The 19,216-nt window shown below is 36.3% G+C and overlaps 1 protein-coding gene across 1 annotated transcript in view; it reads right to left on the reverse strand.

Annotated features, from left to right (window-relative positions):
- The window catches only part of AP3B1 (adaptor related protein complex 3 subunit beta 1), a 281,724-nt gene that overhangs the window by 14,184 nt on the left and 248,324 nt on the right, over positions 1-19,216 (reverse strand). The window contains exon 25 of the mRNA XM_060093077.1: positions 3,746-3,843. Within this exon, the coding sequence (XP_059949060.1) occupies positions 3,746-3,843 (98 nt within the window). The remainder of the gene's footprint in view (positions 1-3,745; positions 3,844-19,216) is intronic.

A 19,216-nucleotide genomic window follows, 5' to 3' on the forward strand; every position in this document is an offset into this window, starting at 1 on the left:
GCTCTATTGAAGAGCAACTTCGGAATAAATGAATGCAACTATGTTTATGTTAAAAGCCTGTTTCCCTCGGCCTGTAATTAAAGGAAATGTTGTACAAAGCCAGTACTTTTGTCAAGCTCCTGTAAATGGAAAGATGGATAGCACTCAGAGAAGTGAATGCATTGCTTCATATTTAACCTTAACACTCTTGTCATTAATGGTTTGTCTAACTTGGTCTATAAGAGACAAGGTATTGCTCCACTGAAGTAAAATTTAAAAAAATCAACTAAACCATGCTTTTCAGAACAGAAGATTCATTATCGCCAGCTAATGTATTGGCATAAAGCAAAGTAACATGCTATCAAGTAAGGCACACATTCAATCTGCCTTCCCACCCCCCTTTATTTTTAACTCATGCTGTTTTATTGTTATAGGCAATTTGTACCACTCAGCATGACAGTGTAAACTGAATCAAGATTAATTTACATGCAAAAGAACACTTAGGAGAGCAGCATGGTAAGCAAATGTATTGTCTCGATTGCTGAGGTGGAAAAAGAACCTGGAAAGAAAAAAAGGCGCTCTAATTAAGGGGCATCAAATATGATTGCCTGCGGTGGTTAAGGGCCAGAAAATAGTGAATGTCTGGCCATTTAAAGAATTAGCATCTTGCTAGCTAGCAACCCAGAAGATGGAGGTATAAATCATAATGAAATTAAGTAGCCATTCTAGGTTTCTTAAACCAGAGATTTTTTCTAAATGAAAATATATCAGGTATTCTTAAATTAACGAGAAAGAAAAATATGCCAAGATATCATTAAAAGTTTCTTCTACAAAAACAGACTTCAAACACTATACAGCCTGCTCATGCATAATAAAGGTAAAGTTACTGGAGAAATATTTTAAAATTCTCAGACTACACAATTTGTTGCTTCATTAGAATTTACCTAATTTTGGTGAGGCACTGGACAGCACTTAATTTAGGTTAATCAGCTGTAATTAACTGCTAAAATGTAAATAAAATAAGAAAAGAAGATTTTAAAAATTTCTTGTAAGTTTTAGATTTCCAATTTAATTCGTAAGAAGAAAATGAATAAGAGGAGGAAATTTGGAATAAGCGGTTGGCTTGGGTCTCTTACAATTAAAACTGCTTCAAGAAACGCAATTACATTTTTAAAAGTAAAACAGAGATCTCTATTGATAGTACTGAAATCATCCCAGAGCTAGATCATGAACTAACTTTGCAAGGCTCAAAACTCATAATAATGAAAAAAATATGGCTTCTGATTAAGGCTCATAATACGAATACTCTGGATAACTTCAAAATATACGATAAACCAATCTTTTGTTTAGCACTTTGACTACCAACCTTATAAAAATGCATGTTTGGTCATGAACTCTAAATGCAACAACTGAGAAAAAGTGATAGAGCAGGCTGTATATTAGGAAGAAAACATTTCCGTTTAAAAAAATGTTAATCTAATATGTACAACCTGTTAGAAGTATTCTTATTTAATATTATATACACTTTTCAAATATGAACATCTGTATAAAAATAGAACCATATTGCTCATGTTTTTAATTATAATTTCTTCAGTCAAATCCTAGTTAATACATTTAATACATTTCTTGAGTCTTGAAATATATGCCTTGTGAAATGCGATATTAAGTGTGTAAATTCATTTTATTTAAAGTAGAAAAACAAGTTAAAGCTAGCATGTAATGATGCACAGACATTTCTTAAATTTATTGGCATTTTAACTTCCCGAAGTTTGCACTGATAAAATCTGAGGAAAGCGATTTTTATTCTGATTTAGAATTTTCAGTTAATGAGTCATTTCTAGGTATCTTCTGCAAAATAAGCTAAGCTCTTCCTAGAGTAGTATAACAAATAAATACATGTGTAAAGTTGAGAATTGAGACCTCTATTACCAAAGCAGCTGAAATCTAGAAAAGGATGCTATTGAAGACTCTTTAAACCTGCGGTAAATTTGTCAGCATCAAGTCCCACATCAAAGAATGAACTCAGGAGGACAGAAAGCATGATACAGAAATGCCAAGAGACTTGCAAGGATTTACAAATACTTCATATAAACAAATTTTCAAATAGCTTTATTCAGAGTAGCCTTTCTGCTCTATTAAACATAGCAAACAGCTGCCAGATTTATTCAGACAAATAATCAACAACCATAGAAGTAAAATGGCAGAAGAAAAAGGAATTTTGGCAACATCTCCACAGAGGACCACAGCTGTTCTCCAAGCGCTCCTCTCTCACGTGATTACGGTTCTGTATGGCTAGTCAGGGGAAAAAATCCCTCAGTCACAGCAGAGCACAAAAACTTGATCAAAATATCAAGTACATAATTCTAAACCAAAGCTGAGGAAGAGAAAAGATATACAATAATCTGCTGCTTTAGAAATACTTTAGCTGCACTTTTCAAAAAAGGAATATCCCCTTAACAATAAATGTGCCAAGGCTTTATTCAGTCCCTATGTGCCACTCACCTGGGTTTGCTGAGCAGGTGTAAAGCAGAGAGGCAGGCTTTAGCCAGCAAAGGGTAAGAATAGCAAATGTAAGAATCAATTCAATTGGTCAATAGAAAAATAAAATCACAGGTATGACTTTCTTCTATAGCAATAATCAACATCCAAGAAAAGTAAACTCAAAGATGGATTTAGTCATTCTTTTTTATCACTTAAAAATAAGGCAGAAGAATAAAAGGTTACTATTAATTTACAGTCGTGTATGAGATTTTATTTGTGAGATTCTTCTACAACAGGTCCTTCTGACATTGTGAATTGCAAAGGTTCATAGTTAAAAAAAAAAAAAAAGTCTCTGGCACTACATGATAGAATGCCAGAAAGCAAGCCCTTCTCTTTAGGTGTAGATATTTGTGTTTGCCTGTACTTTGTGAAAGCTTGACAGGTATGATTTAATGACCTCAAGATGAAGGGAATCTTTGATAACCCCCGCCAAAGAAAACAATAGCCTAGATTCACATAAACTTTAAAACATTGCTGACTATACTATTTAAATATGTCCTAGTTTTTATAAATGCAATTCTTAATTAAACACATAAGATGAGACAGTTGTTTTCCCTTATTCATACAAGACAAAAATTGTTTTTATTAGAAAGTATGCTTAACTCTAGGCCAAGCCTAAGATATTAATGCTTTCATTATGCTGAAAATATTTTTTTTTGGTGCTTATTTTAAAATGTTTCAGCTCTGATATAGCCTGACAGCATAGCATTTCTTCAATACAGAATAAGGTCAAAAGAAAATGGAGGTATTTTAATGCTATAATTAGGATTTTATTTTGAAGGGTAGGGCACTCTAATGTGTACAGGGAAAAATATATTAGTAGAACACGAAAAACAGTTCTTAGTGAAAGGAAATACAGAAACATAACATGTATAGTGATGAGACTTTGCTAAGTCTCAAATTCCTGACATTTTCACCAATACAAAACACATGAATACATCATTAGATTGACAAACCAAAACTCCAAGAATTGAAAAGTTAATTAAGAATCAATTTATTAGTTAAAAGACATATTAATCAATTTGCAAGTATGCCAGGAATGTAGACAAACATATACCTTTAAGGTTATTTTATAAACGCAAAGCATTAGCAAAAATTGGAAAACTGTGCGTTGACATCTGTTAATGGCTATGTACATATGGTAATTTATTTTAGAGACCAGCCAGAGGAATGAGCACATGTTATTTGGGATGCCAATTTCTAGTAAATTGTAATAATCTCTCACCTTGCTCTTTCTTAAAATCCTTCTCTGACATGGCCACAGGTAAAAGCAGTTCTCCAACAGGAGGCTGAATATTAACACTGAAGCAATCATCCTTGGTACTAAGGAAAAAACACATTAAAGCTGACTAAATGCTTAATAAATAAACATTCTTCTTAATACTATGCAGTTAAATAGGTGCAATTAAAGCATACAGAGATCTGCTTGGCTTAAATATCACAGCTAAAAAAGGCTTGAAATATTTCTCAATACTATTTGCAGAGAAATACATCTGTTACCTGAACTAAAAGACGTATATATATATATATATATATATATTTTTACAAAAATATGCAGTTATGGTAAATACGCCATTTGACATAGAACTTTTAAAAATAGGTAAGCAGCAAGGGTATATATCCATTACTATCAGAGGAACACTTAATGCAGCTTATCTAGTAGAGAATATCTTATCTTCAACTTTGTAGTAAAAGTGTAGAAAATGGAGTGGCTTAGTCTTAGTTAAGGTATGTCTTTTAAGATATTAATTTTTAAATGAAGAATAAAATGAAGTGACCATACTGTGTTAAGATATGTGTGAATAAAATAATACCTCATCTGCAAACTTGCTTTCTTAAAACAAAACCCCTCATTTTCTAGTAGCATTATTCACTGACATTATTGAACATGTGGTGAAAGGTTTTCAAATTACAGGATATGAAGAATTTAGGAAAGGCAACTTTCTATTTTCATCATACAGAAAAACAATACTGAGTGCATTTATTTCATTTAAATCTTATGAAACTACCATCTTCATAAAAAATTACTAAAACTGCTTTAAAATGTTTTAAAATTAAAGTTTGAAGTTAGGTTGATGAGTGTATCAGTTCGCAATGTGTTTGGCTGCAAAGAAGCAGAAAATCCAACTGACAATTTCTTGAGAGATGGGTGCTTATTGTTCAGTGTATAAGTAATCCTGTAAGTTACCAGTCAAAGGCTGGTTCAATGGCTTAAAGATGCTGTTAGGAACCCAGGTTTCTCTAGCTTTCAACTCCACTAGCCCTAGTGTGTTGGTTCTTATCCTCATGGTTGCCAGATGGCTGCTGTATCTTTAGGTACCACTTTAACATTCCACTGAAGAAGGAAGAGTGATGATGGAAGAGTAGTGAATAATTGAGCCAACTGACAACTAACTACATGATTTTTCCTACAATACATTCTTATGAAGACTGATCACATGGCTAAGATTCCTATTTCTGTACTACTTATTCTCATGTACTTCCTTGAAATAAATTTCCTATTAATTGAGGTAACAATACTGTAATATGCAGCATGACTATAAGCTGATCTCTTAAGGTGCAAAAGCTGATTATAAAAAGCCATGTGAGGTAACCAGAATTCAATCAGATAGCATTTTAAATGTAGATAGAATTATATGATGCTGAGAATTTGAAATTGTGCAGAATTCTGTCAAGTTCAAAAGTCTTTAAGCTTTTAGACAGGTATAAGGAGCAAAATAAATGCAGAATCCAATCAAGTATTAAAAAACAATTGAGCCAACTGAATCTGTTCCTTTTTATCAGGAAAGCAAAAGCTTTACTGAAAGTCCCAAGAAGGAATTCTAGTTTTGTGTTAGAACTGGGTCTCATGGCCAGTGGGAAGATGGCTAGGGAGATGGGAATTGTGGATAAGAAACACCAAACATTAGGTTAAGAAAAATACTTTCTTGAAGGGTGGGTTAGGGACAAATATTAAAATATAAAGAAAGAAAAGAAAATCCACTTTGATTTTATGTTATTATATACTATAATCTTTTAAGCTGCCTTATTTTTTAAAATGGAACAAGGTACAGACTAGACTAAAAAAACACAAAGAATGTTTTGAATTATTCACACATGGATTGCCCAAGGCAAATCAATAAATCCAATTTATTTATTAATTCAGTAAACATTTACTGAATACAAACTTGATCCCATGTACTGTGTGAGTGTCTGGGGATTTAAAGACAAGTAAGATTGGCCCTTGAAGTTCACAAGTTTAGTGAGAGAGAAAGAGTTCAATTATGTTTATAACAGAAAGGTAAGTGCTATGTTAGAGACATGTGGAAAGTATCATAGTCCAAGGAAGAGGGGCTGATTAATTCTGCAGGAGAGAGGTAGAGATAAGTTTACTTCCAAAAGGAGGGAGAGGAGCATTCTAGGGATTCTACACCAGTTTTGGGAATGGTGAGCAGTGTGGTGTCAAAAGATGGGATTTTGGGCACACTGTAAAGAACAGCATACACAGCATGACCATTAGTCCCAGTTCTCCCATGGCAGTTGTCCTGGAATCTTGTTCAGTTAATGTCTCCTTTCACTCTCTGAAGTGTCCTGATTTGTATGACAAAGTGTATGATTACTTTACTCTTATAACTCAGACAAAGGTGCTCAAAGTTTCCTGGAAAAAAAAAAAAGGAAACTACCAGACTCCTGACATATGAAAATAAATGACCCCATATGTATTTTATAAACTCTGCTGGCAGTGTGTAAAGGTGGAGTACAGGAGAAACCCAAGGCAGGTAAATCAGGAAGGAAGCTAATTAACAGTCTAGGCAGGGGTTTTTAGCACTGACTGTGTGTTTTACTTTAGTACATCCTAACAACGATCCAAACAGGTAGCTTCTGTTACCCCTAATTTATTAAGAGAAGTTAAACAACATGCTCAAGGTCACACAGCTAGTATGAAGATCTGAACACAGCAGCACTGGGATTTGAACCCAGGTCTATCCTACTCCAAAGTCAGCTATATAATGTTTGCTGCCATATATATATATTTTATTCCACTATACAAGGTTGCTTCCCTAGGGTGGGTAGCACTGAGAATGGGGGAGGTGCGGTATTTTATAGTTAAAAGGGACAGATCTGGTGACAGATGGGAGGAAGAGACTTTGAACCATCTAAGGTGAATGACTGGGAGGATGACTTCCTCCACTGAAGAGGAGTTTTGGGGATTAAGCAAAATGATTTGGATTTAATCATGTTTTATTTTGAGTATCACTGAGTTACCCAGGAAGAGATATTTAGCAGATAATTGGAAATACAGGTCATGAATCAGAAAAGAGGTCAGGGCAGTATATATGAGTTTGGAAGTAACCAGAATGGTACAGGGAAGGGCTGAAGCCTTGTAAGTAGATAAGATCATGTAGGAAAAAAAGATATACCAAGAAGAAGGATAAGGTGGAAACCTGGGGAAGCCCTGCATGTAAGTAAAAACAGAAGTGGTGCAACTTGCAGAAGAGCCTGGAAAAGAGTGGCTGGGGAGAAAAGGTGCGTGTCAAATACTGCAGGGAGGAATAAAAAGCAGCACGTGTAAAAGCTGGAGGAACGGGGCTTCCCTGGTGGCACAGTGGTTGAGAGTCCACCTGCCGATGCAGGGGACACGGGTTCGTGCCCCGGTCCGGGAAGATCCCACATGCTGCGGAGCGGCTGGGCCCGTGAGCCATGGCCGCTGAGCCTGCGTGTCCGGAGCCTGTGCTCCGCAACGGGAGAGGCCACAACAGGGAGACGCCCGCGTACCACAAAAAAAAAAAAAAAAAAAAAAAAAAGCTGGAGGAAGAATGCAGAACGCAGTGAGTTGAAGGTGAATGGAAAAACTGGCAGGGAAAAAGATGGGACAGAAAGCAGCAGAAGCTTCATAAGGACACAGAGGCAAAAGAAAAATGCTTAAAGAAACGAGCATAATTAAAGGCTGGTGCAACACAAAGAAATAGATAGGGTAAGGTCTTAGAGGAGGTAAACGAGGTTGGGATTAAGAGCATAAGAACTAGGTGAATGGGTCAGCCCTGGAATGAAGGAGGATATTTCTTCCAAAAACAGCATAAAAGCAGCTATTAAGATAGAAGTGTTGAGGGTAGGACACTTGAAGGATAAGACCAGGCTGATGTAATGGAAGGCTAAGTCACATTAAAGGCTGATAAAGGAGTAAATGGATAGGTATATATATCATGAACTAATTTAGTGTTAAATATAAAATTTTGGCTTCAAATAACTGGATAAATCAGTGTTCTCCAAAGTGGGAAAGGACAAGGCACTCCCCTGAGGTAGAAAATCCACTGATGAAAAAAAAACCTATCAATTATATTTATTTTTTTCTCATTCTATCTGAAGTTCTATTTTTGTCTGTACATAATATCTTAGTACATACATAATATGTTAGCACAGTGAGACACACACAATACATATAGGGAGTGTGTAGTATAAATATTTTACTAAGACGTATACAATTTTAAAAGTTAGGGACCACTGGGTTAAATTACACATACTACACTATCTCTACTTGTGTTTTCTTTTAGATTACAGGTGAAATGACCAGCCTTCTCCTTTCCAACACTCCTGAAAAGGATCCCATTTACCCCTTGGTTAAAGGTAGCTCTACAGCACTGATGACCAGGGAGAAGGGTGTGAGAGCGGAGAAAAGAAGAGAAGGTAGTCTTGCCTTCTAAGGCATATATGAAAATCAAGGTGGATAAGCAGAAGGCTTAAGTTTGGGGGAAAAAGGTGACCCTGAAATGTCCCCACAGGCAACAACCCATGTGTTAGAGACAAATTTATACTATTCAACTTGACTGGGTATGTTTCACTTTTGTTACTTTTGGGTAATGCATGTTTTATTTTCTGTGGTTGGTGAAATGATTAACATGTAATTCTGTATGAAAAGCTAAGGATATAAGTTCATCCAAAATGGGTCTTATGAGACAAATGTAATAAAACTGGAACATGGCTGTGGCAGACACTACTTGTTGCTTACTCAGTATTTTTTTTTTTCCTTTTTCTTCTTTCCTGATATAATCCTGATTTTGTTCAGGTAGACAATGTGCCCACCAGAACACTCTCCTCAGCCTCTTGTAGCTAAGACTGATCAAGTGACCCGGTTATGACCAATGAAGCCTGAACAGAAGTCTGCTGGGGACTCCTGGGAAAGTTTTGCTTTTCTTTTTTTTTTTTTTTAGTATTTCTTTTTATTTTTTGGCTGTGTTGGGTCTTAGTTGCAGCACGTGGAATCTTATGTTGCAGTGCGCAGGCTCTTTGTTGCGGTGCAGGCTTCTCTCTAGTTGTGGCGTGCGGGCTCTGTAGCTGTGGCACATGGGCTCTGTAGTTGTGGCACACGGCTCTCTAGTTGTGGCGCATGGGTTTAGTTGCCCTGCGGCACGTGGGATTTTAGTTCCCCGACCAGGGATTGAACCCGTTGTCCCCTGCATTGGAAGGCGGATTCTAAACCACTGGACCACCAGGGAAGTCCCAAGTTTTGCTTTTCTGACACAGATGTGGCTCCTCCCTCCATGTCACTTCTTTCCTTTTTTTTTTTGGCCTAGGATGCAGACAGAATCCTGGAAGGATAGAAGCCATCTTGTGACCCCGAGGATGACTGGCACATGCTAATGAAATTAGCTCACGGAACAAAAAGTTGGAAAGACCTTATACCAGAAGACATTGTGGAGCTACTCCAGCTGCTCCTAACTGCTGTCCTGTGTTCTTCTGGTACCAGGAGAATAATAAATAAACCCCTATTTGGTGAAGTTACTACGGTTGGGTTTCTGTTACACACAACTGAATGCAAAATCTAATTAATATACATAACATACTTCATAAGCCAGTCTCAGCTTCTAAGCAAGGTTTGGCTTAGCAGGGAGTAAGATGGAATGTTTCCTCTTTATTTTGGGGAAAATTTACTTTCATTTATATTAGTGTTCTAAGATGCTCTCCATAATTTTTATGCGCCTCCTTTTAAATATTTTGCCCTTTTTTTATTGTTCGCTTCTCTCTCCTTATAGCTCTTCTTTTCTTTTGTCCTGCTCTTTTTCTTCTCATCTTCTTTGGTTGAACATGGGGCTAAACACAGCTATCTTGACATGGATAGGGGAATGTTGAAAATGAGTAATGATAGATGTAAATTTAACAGAATTAACAGTTCACCTGATCAACAAAGTACTATTATTAGGCAGCTCTAAATAGCCTAATTACATGGGATCAGATGGTGTAATAGTTTAATGTAAAACAAGATTCTACCTGTTCTATATTTAACTGTAATGCATATTGTACCACATATAATCTCATTCCACAGACTTCTACGATCCAAACTGGTAAATTTTCTAGCTAAGAAATGTGCAAGTAGTCTAACCATTGTGAGACTCAAATTTCCTTATCTATGAAGTGAGAAAAATGACACCGTTGTAGGCTCGTTTTAACGATTAAATGAAATAACATAACCCAGTAGAGTGCTTAATGCATAACTGATACTCAAAACCTACATCCATAATAGGGATGTATCATAATTTATTTAAGCATTCCCCCATCAATTCTCATTTGCAAATTTTCTCTATTACAAACAATGTTTACTTAATAACCTTGGATAGATCTATTTCTTCAGCACAAGCACCAATATCTCCCCAAGCTTGACACCCTAAAAATGAAATCACTAAGTTGAAGAGTATGAATAATCAGCATTGGATAAATACTGCCAAACTGACCTAAAAAAAGTGGTGCCAACAAGTTCCACAAACAGTAAATAAGAATACATGTTTTTCTGTACCTTCCATTTCAGATATTAAAATTATTTTAAAATTTTGCAAATCTGATGAATGAAAATTTTTTAATTTCCCTGTCTATTACCAGTGTTGGATATGTTATTGTTATGGATCATTCGCATTTCTTTTCTTGTAAATAAACTATTCTCAACCTTTCTCCACTTTTATATTAGATTCCTTTTTATTGATTGCAAGAGTTCTTTATATATTCTGGTTACTAAACTTCTGTCTCCTAAATACGCTGTAATACTTTCTATCTCTCACCTGTTATGGTATCTATTTTTTTCTTCTTTGTAGAGAAGTTTAAAATTTTTAATAATCAAGCCTGTCAATTTTTCACTGTATCTTTCTGGATATTGTGTCTTGCTTGACTTTTGCCCCCAAAGAGTATAAAAATATTTGTCTATATTATTTCTAAACACTTTTATAGTTTCTATAATTAAACCATAAATCCATCTGGAATTTATTTTGGAGTAATCTGTGGGAGGAAGGTATCTTTGGTTTTTTCCCGATAACAGTTCTCACATCATTTACTGATTGGTCCATTCTTCCCCCAGTGATATGAAATGTCAGCTTTATGATATACAAAATTTCTAAATTCTCTGTTTTGTTTTACTGATTCCTTCGCCAATAGCCAATTACATTGAATAAAAATATTCTTGCGACTTTGAAGAATATTTTGAAGTTATTATTGAAAAAGGCTTTTCTCATTAAATTTTTGTTTTGACTTTTCTTGGACATTCTTTTTTCCAGTTGAATTTTAGAAATTTGTCAAGTTCCTTGAAAAGGCTTACTGGAATTTAGCATTGAATCAAACTGAATTTGAAGATTAACCTGAGGGAGCGTACTCCCTCCCATTTAGAAACATAGGATACTTATTACGTTATTTATATCTTCTTTTTATGGCCTTCAGGAAAGTTTCAGGTATGTATGTATGTATGTATGTATGTATGTACTTATGTACTTATTTACTTACTTACTTACTCATTTATTATTTATCTATCTACCTACCTATCTATTTATTTATTTATTTATGGTACGCAGGCCTCTCACTGTTGTGGCCTCTCTTGTTGCGGAGCACAGGCTCCGGACGCGCAGACTCAGCGGCCATGGCTCACGGGCCCAGCCGCTCCGCGGCATGTGGGATCTTCCTGGACCAGGGCACGAACCCGTGTCCCCTGCATCGTCAGGTGGACTCTTAACCACTGTGCCACCAGGGAAGCCCAGTTTCATGTTTTTTTTAAAAAAATTCCCACATAGGTATCATATATTTGTTAATTTATTCCTTTCGTTGTTCTTGTAAAAAGAATAATTTTATTCATAATGTCTTAAAATTGGTTATTCCTACCATACAGAAATGTTAATGATTTTCACATAATGATCTGTACCTAAACAGTATCCTATTTATTAGCTTAAATAAAAATGTGAAATAGTGTTGAAAGAGGGTAACCTTGTCTTGCTTTTCTGACTTAAAAGAGAATGCTTCTGATATTTCATGTGGTGACAGGTAACTTGTATGTCTGATAATAAACACACACACACACAAATTTTATTTTTTAAATTCTCAATTTTTCTGTGCCATCCTCTTTAAGGTGGAGTTCTTATAAATAGTATATATTGAATTGTGCTTTTTACATGTTCAGTATCACTGGAATTTAACTTATTGACATGAATTCTGATAACTAGTATGTGTGGCCCCTTCTAGTCATCTTGTTTTGTTTTCTATTTACCATGCTTTTCTTCCTTTTCCTGCTGTGTTAAACTGGTCAAGTTTTAAGCACTCCGTTACTTCTTCCCTTTAGTCATTTGGAGGTTATAATACATCATATTTCCCTTAATTTAGAGGTTAGCTTTAACATTTTAAACCATATTTAAACTCCTTTTAGCCATCAATCAATCCTCTTGCCATGCATGACAAGAACACCATCATTCCTCATCCTTGTCCACATCAAGATTTTTTTTTTTTTTTTTCTTTTTTTTGCTGTATGCGGGCCTCTCACTGCTGTGGCCTCTCCCGTTGCGGAGCTCAGGCTCCGGACACACAGGCTCCGTGGCCATGGCTCGCGGGCCCAGCCGCTCCGCGGCATGTGGGATCTTCCGGGATCGGGGCACGAACCCGTGTCCCCTGCATCGGCAGGCGTACTCTCAACCACTGCGCCACCAGGGAAGCCCCCACATCAAGATTTTGGTTCCAGATTATTAAAATTTATTTTTTACATTAGGGGTGAACAATTATTTTTACACATTGATGGATTTTACAGGTTGAATTATCTGTCTACTTTTTATTCTGTTTTTCTCTGTCACAAAATAAAAAATTTTTTTTTACTATAGTATATCTTTGAGTAATCCTTTCAAGAAAGGGTCACTGGGGGGTAAACTGATGGAATCTTTGCTTGTCTGAAATATGTCTATTTCATTTCCACCAAATTTTAAAGGTTACGTCCCTTGCCTTCTGGCCACCAGAACTGATGACAGTACTGATAAGGAATCTGATTCCACTCACATTCTTGTTCATTTTTAGGTAAGCTGCTTTTCTTCACCTCTCTGGAAGATACTAGAGTAGTTTTCTCCTTATTAAAAATTCTACCAGAAGCAACAAATAACCTACAAGAGAATCCCCATTAGGTTGTCAGCTGATTTTTCAGCAGAAACTTTGCAGGCCAGAAGCGAATGGCAGGACATATTTAAAGTGGTAAAAGGGAAAAACTTACAACCAAGATTACTCTACCCAGCGAGGATCTCATTCAGAATCCACGGAGAAATCAAAAGCTTCACAGACAAGCAAAAGCTAAGAGAATTCAGAACCACCAAACCATCATTACAGTAAATGCTAAAGGAGCTTCCTCAGGTGGGAAACACAAGAAAAGAAAAAGACCTACAAGAACAAACCCAATACAAGTAAGAAAATGGTAATAAGAACATACATATCTATAATTATCTTAAATGTGAATGGATTAAATGCTCCAACCAAAAGACACAGACTGGCTAATGGATAAAAAAACAAGACCCGTATATATGATGTCTACAAGAGACCCACTTCAGACCTAGGGACACATACAGAGTGAAAGTGAGGGGATGGAAAAAGATATTCCATGCAAATGGGAATCAAAAGAAAGCTGGAGTAGCAATACTCATATCAGACAAGACAGACTTTAAAATAAAGACTATTGCAAGAGACAAGGAAGGACACTACATAATGATCAAGGGATCGATCCAAGAAGAAGATAAAACAATTGTAAGCATCTATGCACCCAACATAGGAGCACCTCAATATATAAGGCAAATATTAACAGCCATAAAAGGAGAAATCGACAGTAGCACAATAACAGTGGGGGACTTTAACACCCCACTTACACCAATGGACAGATCATCCAAAATGAAAATAAAAAAGGAAACACAAGCTTTAAATGACACAACAGACCAAACAGACTTAATTGGTATTTATAGGACATTCCACCCAAAAGTGGCAGAATACACTTTCTTCTCAAGTGCTCATGGAACATTCTCCAGGGTAGATCACATCTTGGGTCACAAATCAAGCCTCCGTAAATGTAAGAAAACTGAAATCGTAGCAAGCATCTTTTCCGATCACAATGCTACGAGATTAGAAATCAATTACAGGAAAAAAACTGTAAAAATACAAACACATGGAGGCTAAACAATACACTACTTAATAACTAAGAGATCACTGAGGAAATCAAAAAATACCTAGAAACAAATGACAATGAAAACATGATGACCCAAAACCTAAGGGATGTAGCAAAAGCCATTCTAAGATGGAAGTTTATAGCAATACAATTCTACCTCAAAGAAACAAGAAACATCTCAAATGAACAACCTAATGTTAAACCTAAAGCAACCAGAGAAAGAAGAAAAAACAAAACCCTAAGTCAGTAGGAGGAAAGAAATCATAAAAGATCAGAGCAGAAATAAATGAAACAGAAACAAAGAAAACAATGGCAATAATCAATAAAACTAGAAGCTGGTTCTTTGAGAAGATAAACAAAATTGATAAACCTTTAGCCAGACCCATCAAAAATAAAAGGGAGAGGACTCAAATCAGTAACATTAGAAATGAAAAAGGAGAAGTTACAACTGACACCATAGAAATACAAAGGATCATGAGTACTACAAGCAACTATATGCCAATAAAATGGACAACCTCGATGAGATGGACAAATTCTTAGAAAAGTACAACCTTCCAAGGCTGGATCAAGAAGAAATAGAAAATATGAACAGATCAATTTCAAGTAATGAAATTGAAACTGTGATTAAAATCTTCCAACAAACAGAAGTCCAGGACCAGATGGCTTCACAGGTGAACTCTATCAAATATTTAGAGAACAGCTAACACCCATCCTTCTCAAACTCTTCCAAAAAATTGCAGAGGATGGAACACTCCCAAACTCATTCTACAAGGCTACCATCACCCTGATACCAAAAACAGACAAAGATATCACAAAAAAAGAAAATTACACACCAATATCACTGATGAACATAGATGCAAAAATCCTCAACAAAATACTAGCAAACAAATCCAACAACACATTAAAAGGATCATACACCATGATCAAGTGGGATTTATCCCAGGGATGCAAGGATTCTTCAATACACACAAATCAATCAATGTGATATACCATATTAACAAGTGGAAGAATAAAACCCATACAATCATCTCAACAGATGCAGAAGAAGCTTTTGACAAAATTTAAGTTTTATGACAAAAACTCTCCAGAAAGCGGGCATAGAGGGAACCTAATAAAGGCCATATACGACAAACCCACAGCAAACATCATTCTCAATGAAAGCATTTCCTCTAAGATCAGGAACAAGACAAGGATGTCCACTCTCGCCACTATTATTCAACAGAGTTTTGGAAGTCCTAGCCACAGCAATCAGAGAAGAAAAAGATATAAAAGGAATACAAATTGGAAAAGAAGAAGTAAAACTGTCACTGTTTGCAGATGATATAATACTATATACAGATAATCCTAAAGATGTCACCAGAGAATTACTTGAGCTAATCAATGAATTTGGTAAAGTTGCAGGATACAAAATTAATGCACAGAAATCTCTTGCATTCCTATACATTAACAACAAGAGATCAGAAAGAGAAATTAAGGAAACAATCCCATTCACCATTGCAACAAAAAGAATACCTAGGAATAAACCTACCTAAGGAGGTAAAAGCCCTGTACTCAGAAAACTATAAGACACTGATGAAAGAAATCAAAGATGACAGAAACAGATGGAGAGAAATACCATGTTCTTGGATTGGAAGAATCAATATTGTGAAAATGACTATACTACCCAAAGCAATCTATAGATTCAATGCAATCCCTATCAAACTACCAATGGCATTTTTTACAGAGTTAGAACAAAAAATCCGAAAATTTGTATGGAGACACAAAAGACCCCGAATAGCCAAAGCAATCTTGAGGGGAAAAAAATGGAGCTGGAGGAATCAGACTCCCTGACTTCAGACTATACTACAAAGCTACAGTAATCAAGACAATATGGTACTGGCACAAAAACAGAAATATAGATCAATGGAACAGGATAGAGAGCCCAGAGATAAACCTACACACCTATGGTCACCTAATCTATGACAAAGGAGGCAAAAATATAGAATGCAGAAAAGACAGCCTCTTCAATAAGTGGCGCTGGGGAAACTGGACAGCTACATGTAGAAGAATGAAGTTAGAACACTCCCTAATACCATACACAAAAATAAACTCAAAATGGATTAAAGACCTAAATGTAAGACCAGACTCTATAAAACTCTTAGAGGAAAACACAGGCAGAACACTCTTTGACATAAATCACAGCAACATCTTTTTTGACCCACCTCCTAAAGTAATGAAAATTAAAACAAAAATAAAGAAATGGGACCTAATGAAACTTAAAAGCTTTTGCACAGCTAAGGAAACCATAAACAAGACGAAAAGACAACCCTCAGAATGGGAGAAAATATCTGCAAATGAAGCAACTGACAAAGGATTAATTTCCAAAATGTACAAGCAGCTCATAAGCTCAATATCAAAAAAACAAACAACCCAATCCAAAAATGGGCAGAAGACCTAAACAGATATTTCTCCAAAGAAGATATACAGATTGCTCACAAACACATGAAAAGATGCTCAACATCACTAATCATTAGAGAAATGCAAATCAAAACTACAATGAGGTATCACCTCACACCGGTCAGAATGGCCATCATCAAAAAATCTGTGAACAATAAATGCTGGAGAAGGTGTGGAGAAAAGGGAACCCTCAAACATTGTTGGTGGGAATGTAAATTGATACAGCCACTACGGAAAACAGCATGGAGGTTCCTTAAAAAACTAAAAACAGAACTACCATATGACCCAACAATCCCACTACTGGGCATATACCCAGAGAAAACCATAATTCAAAAAAACACATGCATGCCAATGTTCATAGCAGCACTATTTACAATAGCCAGGACATGGAAGCAACCTAAATGTCCATCAACAGAGGAATAGATAAAGAAGATGTGGTACATATATATAATGGAATATCACTCAGCCATTAAAAGGAACTAAATGGGGTCATTTGTAGAGACATGGATGGACCTAGAGAGTGTCATACAGAGTGAGTCAGTAAGTCAGAAAGAGTAAAGCAATTATTGTATAATAATGCATATATGTGGAATCCAGAAAAATGGTATAGATGATCTTATATTCAAAGCAGAAATAGAGACACAGATGTAGAGAACAAATGTACTGATACCAAGGGGGAAAGGGGTGGGGTGGAATTGTGAGACTGGGATTGACACATATACATTACTGATACTATGTATAAAATAGACAACTGATGGGAACATACTGTATAGCACAGAGAACTCTACCTAATGCACTGTGGTAACCTAAATGGGAGGGAAGTCCAAAAGGGAGGGGATAATAACTGTATGTGTATGGCTGATTCATTTTGTTGTGCACTGAAGGCTAACACAACATTGTAAAGCAACCATACTCCAATAAAAATTACTTTAAAAAAATGCAAAAATTAAAAAAAAATATTAAAAAACAATAAAAATTCTACCAGGATGTGGCCTTTTTGCTAGTTGTTCACATTTACTCTGTTTGGCCTTTGATGGGTCCTTTCAATCTGAAGGCGTGTACATTTCTTTTGCTTGGGAAAATTTTCTCCTATAATTTATTTAATTATTTTTCTCCATTGTCTCTTTTCTTTCCTTCTAGATCTTCTATTAGATGAATTGATTCTTTTTTTTTTAAAGAGGAAGCATCATTTAAAAAAATTAATTAATTAGTTAATTAATTTCTGGCTGCATTGGGTCTTCGTTGCTGCATGCGGGCTTTCTCTAGTTGCGGTGAGCAGGGGCTACTCTTCATTGTGGTACGTGGGCTTCTCATTGCGGTGGCTTCTCTTGTTGTGGAGCATGGGCTCTAGGCACATGGGCTTCAGTAGTTGTGGCACACGGGCTAAGTAGTTGTGGTCCACGGGCTTAGTTGCTCTGCGGCATGTGGGATCCTCCTGGACCAGGGATTGAACCCATGCCCCCTGCATTGGCAGGCATATTATTAACCACTGCGCCACCAGGGAAGTCCCAGATGAATTGATTCTGTTAACTTTTTTTTTTTTCGTTATTTTCCATCTTTGTCTTTTTGCCTTCTATTCTGGTTGATTTCATTGACTCCCTCTTATGGAACACTAAATCAGGCTTCAGCTGTGTCCAGTCTATCATCCACCTACTGAGTCCTTTTGGCTTTTTATGTTTTTAGATCTCCAAGAATGTATTTTAAATTGTCTAATTACTCCTTCTCAAATAAGCAGTATATTCTTGCTTTACAGATATAGTTCTCTTGAAGCAGATATTAGTTGTAATTTTTAAAGATATCTCTTTTCTTTCTCAAATTGCTCCCTTCACAATTGTTAAGTCTTTGTATGTCATTTTGAGCTTTCCCTTTCAAATTGAGGCTTTCCCTCAAAAGTCTGCTCATCCTAAGCTGTCTGTTTATATTTATAATGAAGGACCAGGTTAATTAACAAACAAAGCAAGTTCTGCTGCACATTAGCTATAAGATTTTGGGCAAGTTTTCTTCCTGTGCCTTAGTTTACTCACCTCTAAAATGGAATAATAATAATACTCACCTCATAGGCATGTTTTGAGAATTAAGTAAACTAACATACACAATGCAGTGTTTAGAACAGTGCCTAGCACACAGCTACTGCTCGATACATGTTAGTGAGTGTTATTTCTATGGGTCTCCTCTCCCCTGGTGGGCTGGCTGGAGTTTTCTTAAGTGGGTGAGACATGACTGGTTATGGTCATGAAGTTGGGAGGCAGGTAGGCAATGGCCTTATCTCTCCACCAACAGATGAAAGATTGGCTTTACCCTAGTGGTAGGCGACTTGAGAATATCATTCTCTTGGGTAGAACTGCATTTCATCTCATCTCTGACCATCCGGCCTCCTTCCTATAAACTCAACCCCCGCTGTTCTCTTAGGGCACATCCTCACCAAAAGTCCTTCCCAGGCAAGTAGTTGTTCACTTTCTTTACAGGGTAATTTTTAGGTCTCTGATTAAATGTGTATGTTGCCTGCTGCTAGGGGCAAGGTTGGGGAACTGCAGGTTGGAAGTCATTCTTTAATTCCCTAATACTGTCTTACCCTAACTTTTCTTTTTGCTAGTTCACTTTGTGTTTGATATTCTGCCAGATTTGTTCTTACCATTATAGTAGTTTTCTCCCATGAGTGTTTTGCTCTGTGGTTTTTATTTTCTCTGTTATTGTTTATCTGCTCCCATTTGCTTTCTAACTGCCAATAATTCTTCACAATTTCTGGTCCGCTAATAGCACTCTTTCTCTTTTTAGTGCTCATTTTCTATTAAAGAATGTATTTTCTGTCTTTTTAATGGATTTTGGGCAAAAAGAGGGGCGGATGTTAGC

This window comes from Mesoplodon densirostris, chromosome 3 (assembly GCF_025265405.1).
Source record: "Mesoplodon densirostris isolate mMesDen1 chromosome 3, mMesDen1 primary haplotype, whole genome shotgun sequence".
In the NCBI taxonomy this organism is placed as follows: domain Eukaryota; kingdom Metazoa; phylum Chordata; class Mammalia; order Artiodactyla; family Ziphiidae; genus Mesoplodon; species Mesoplodon densirostris.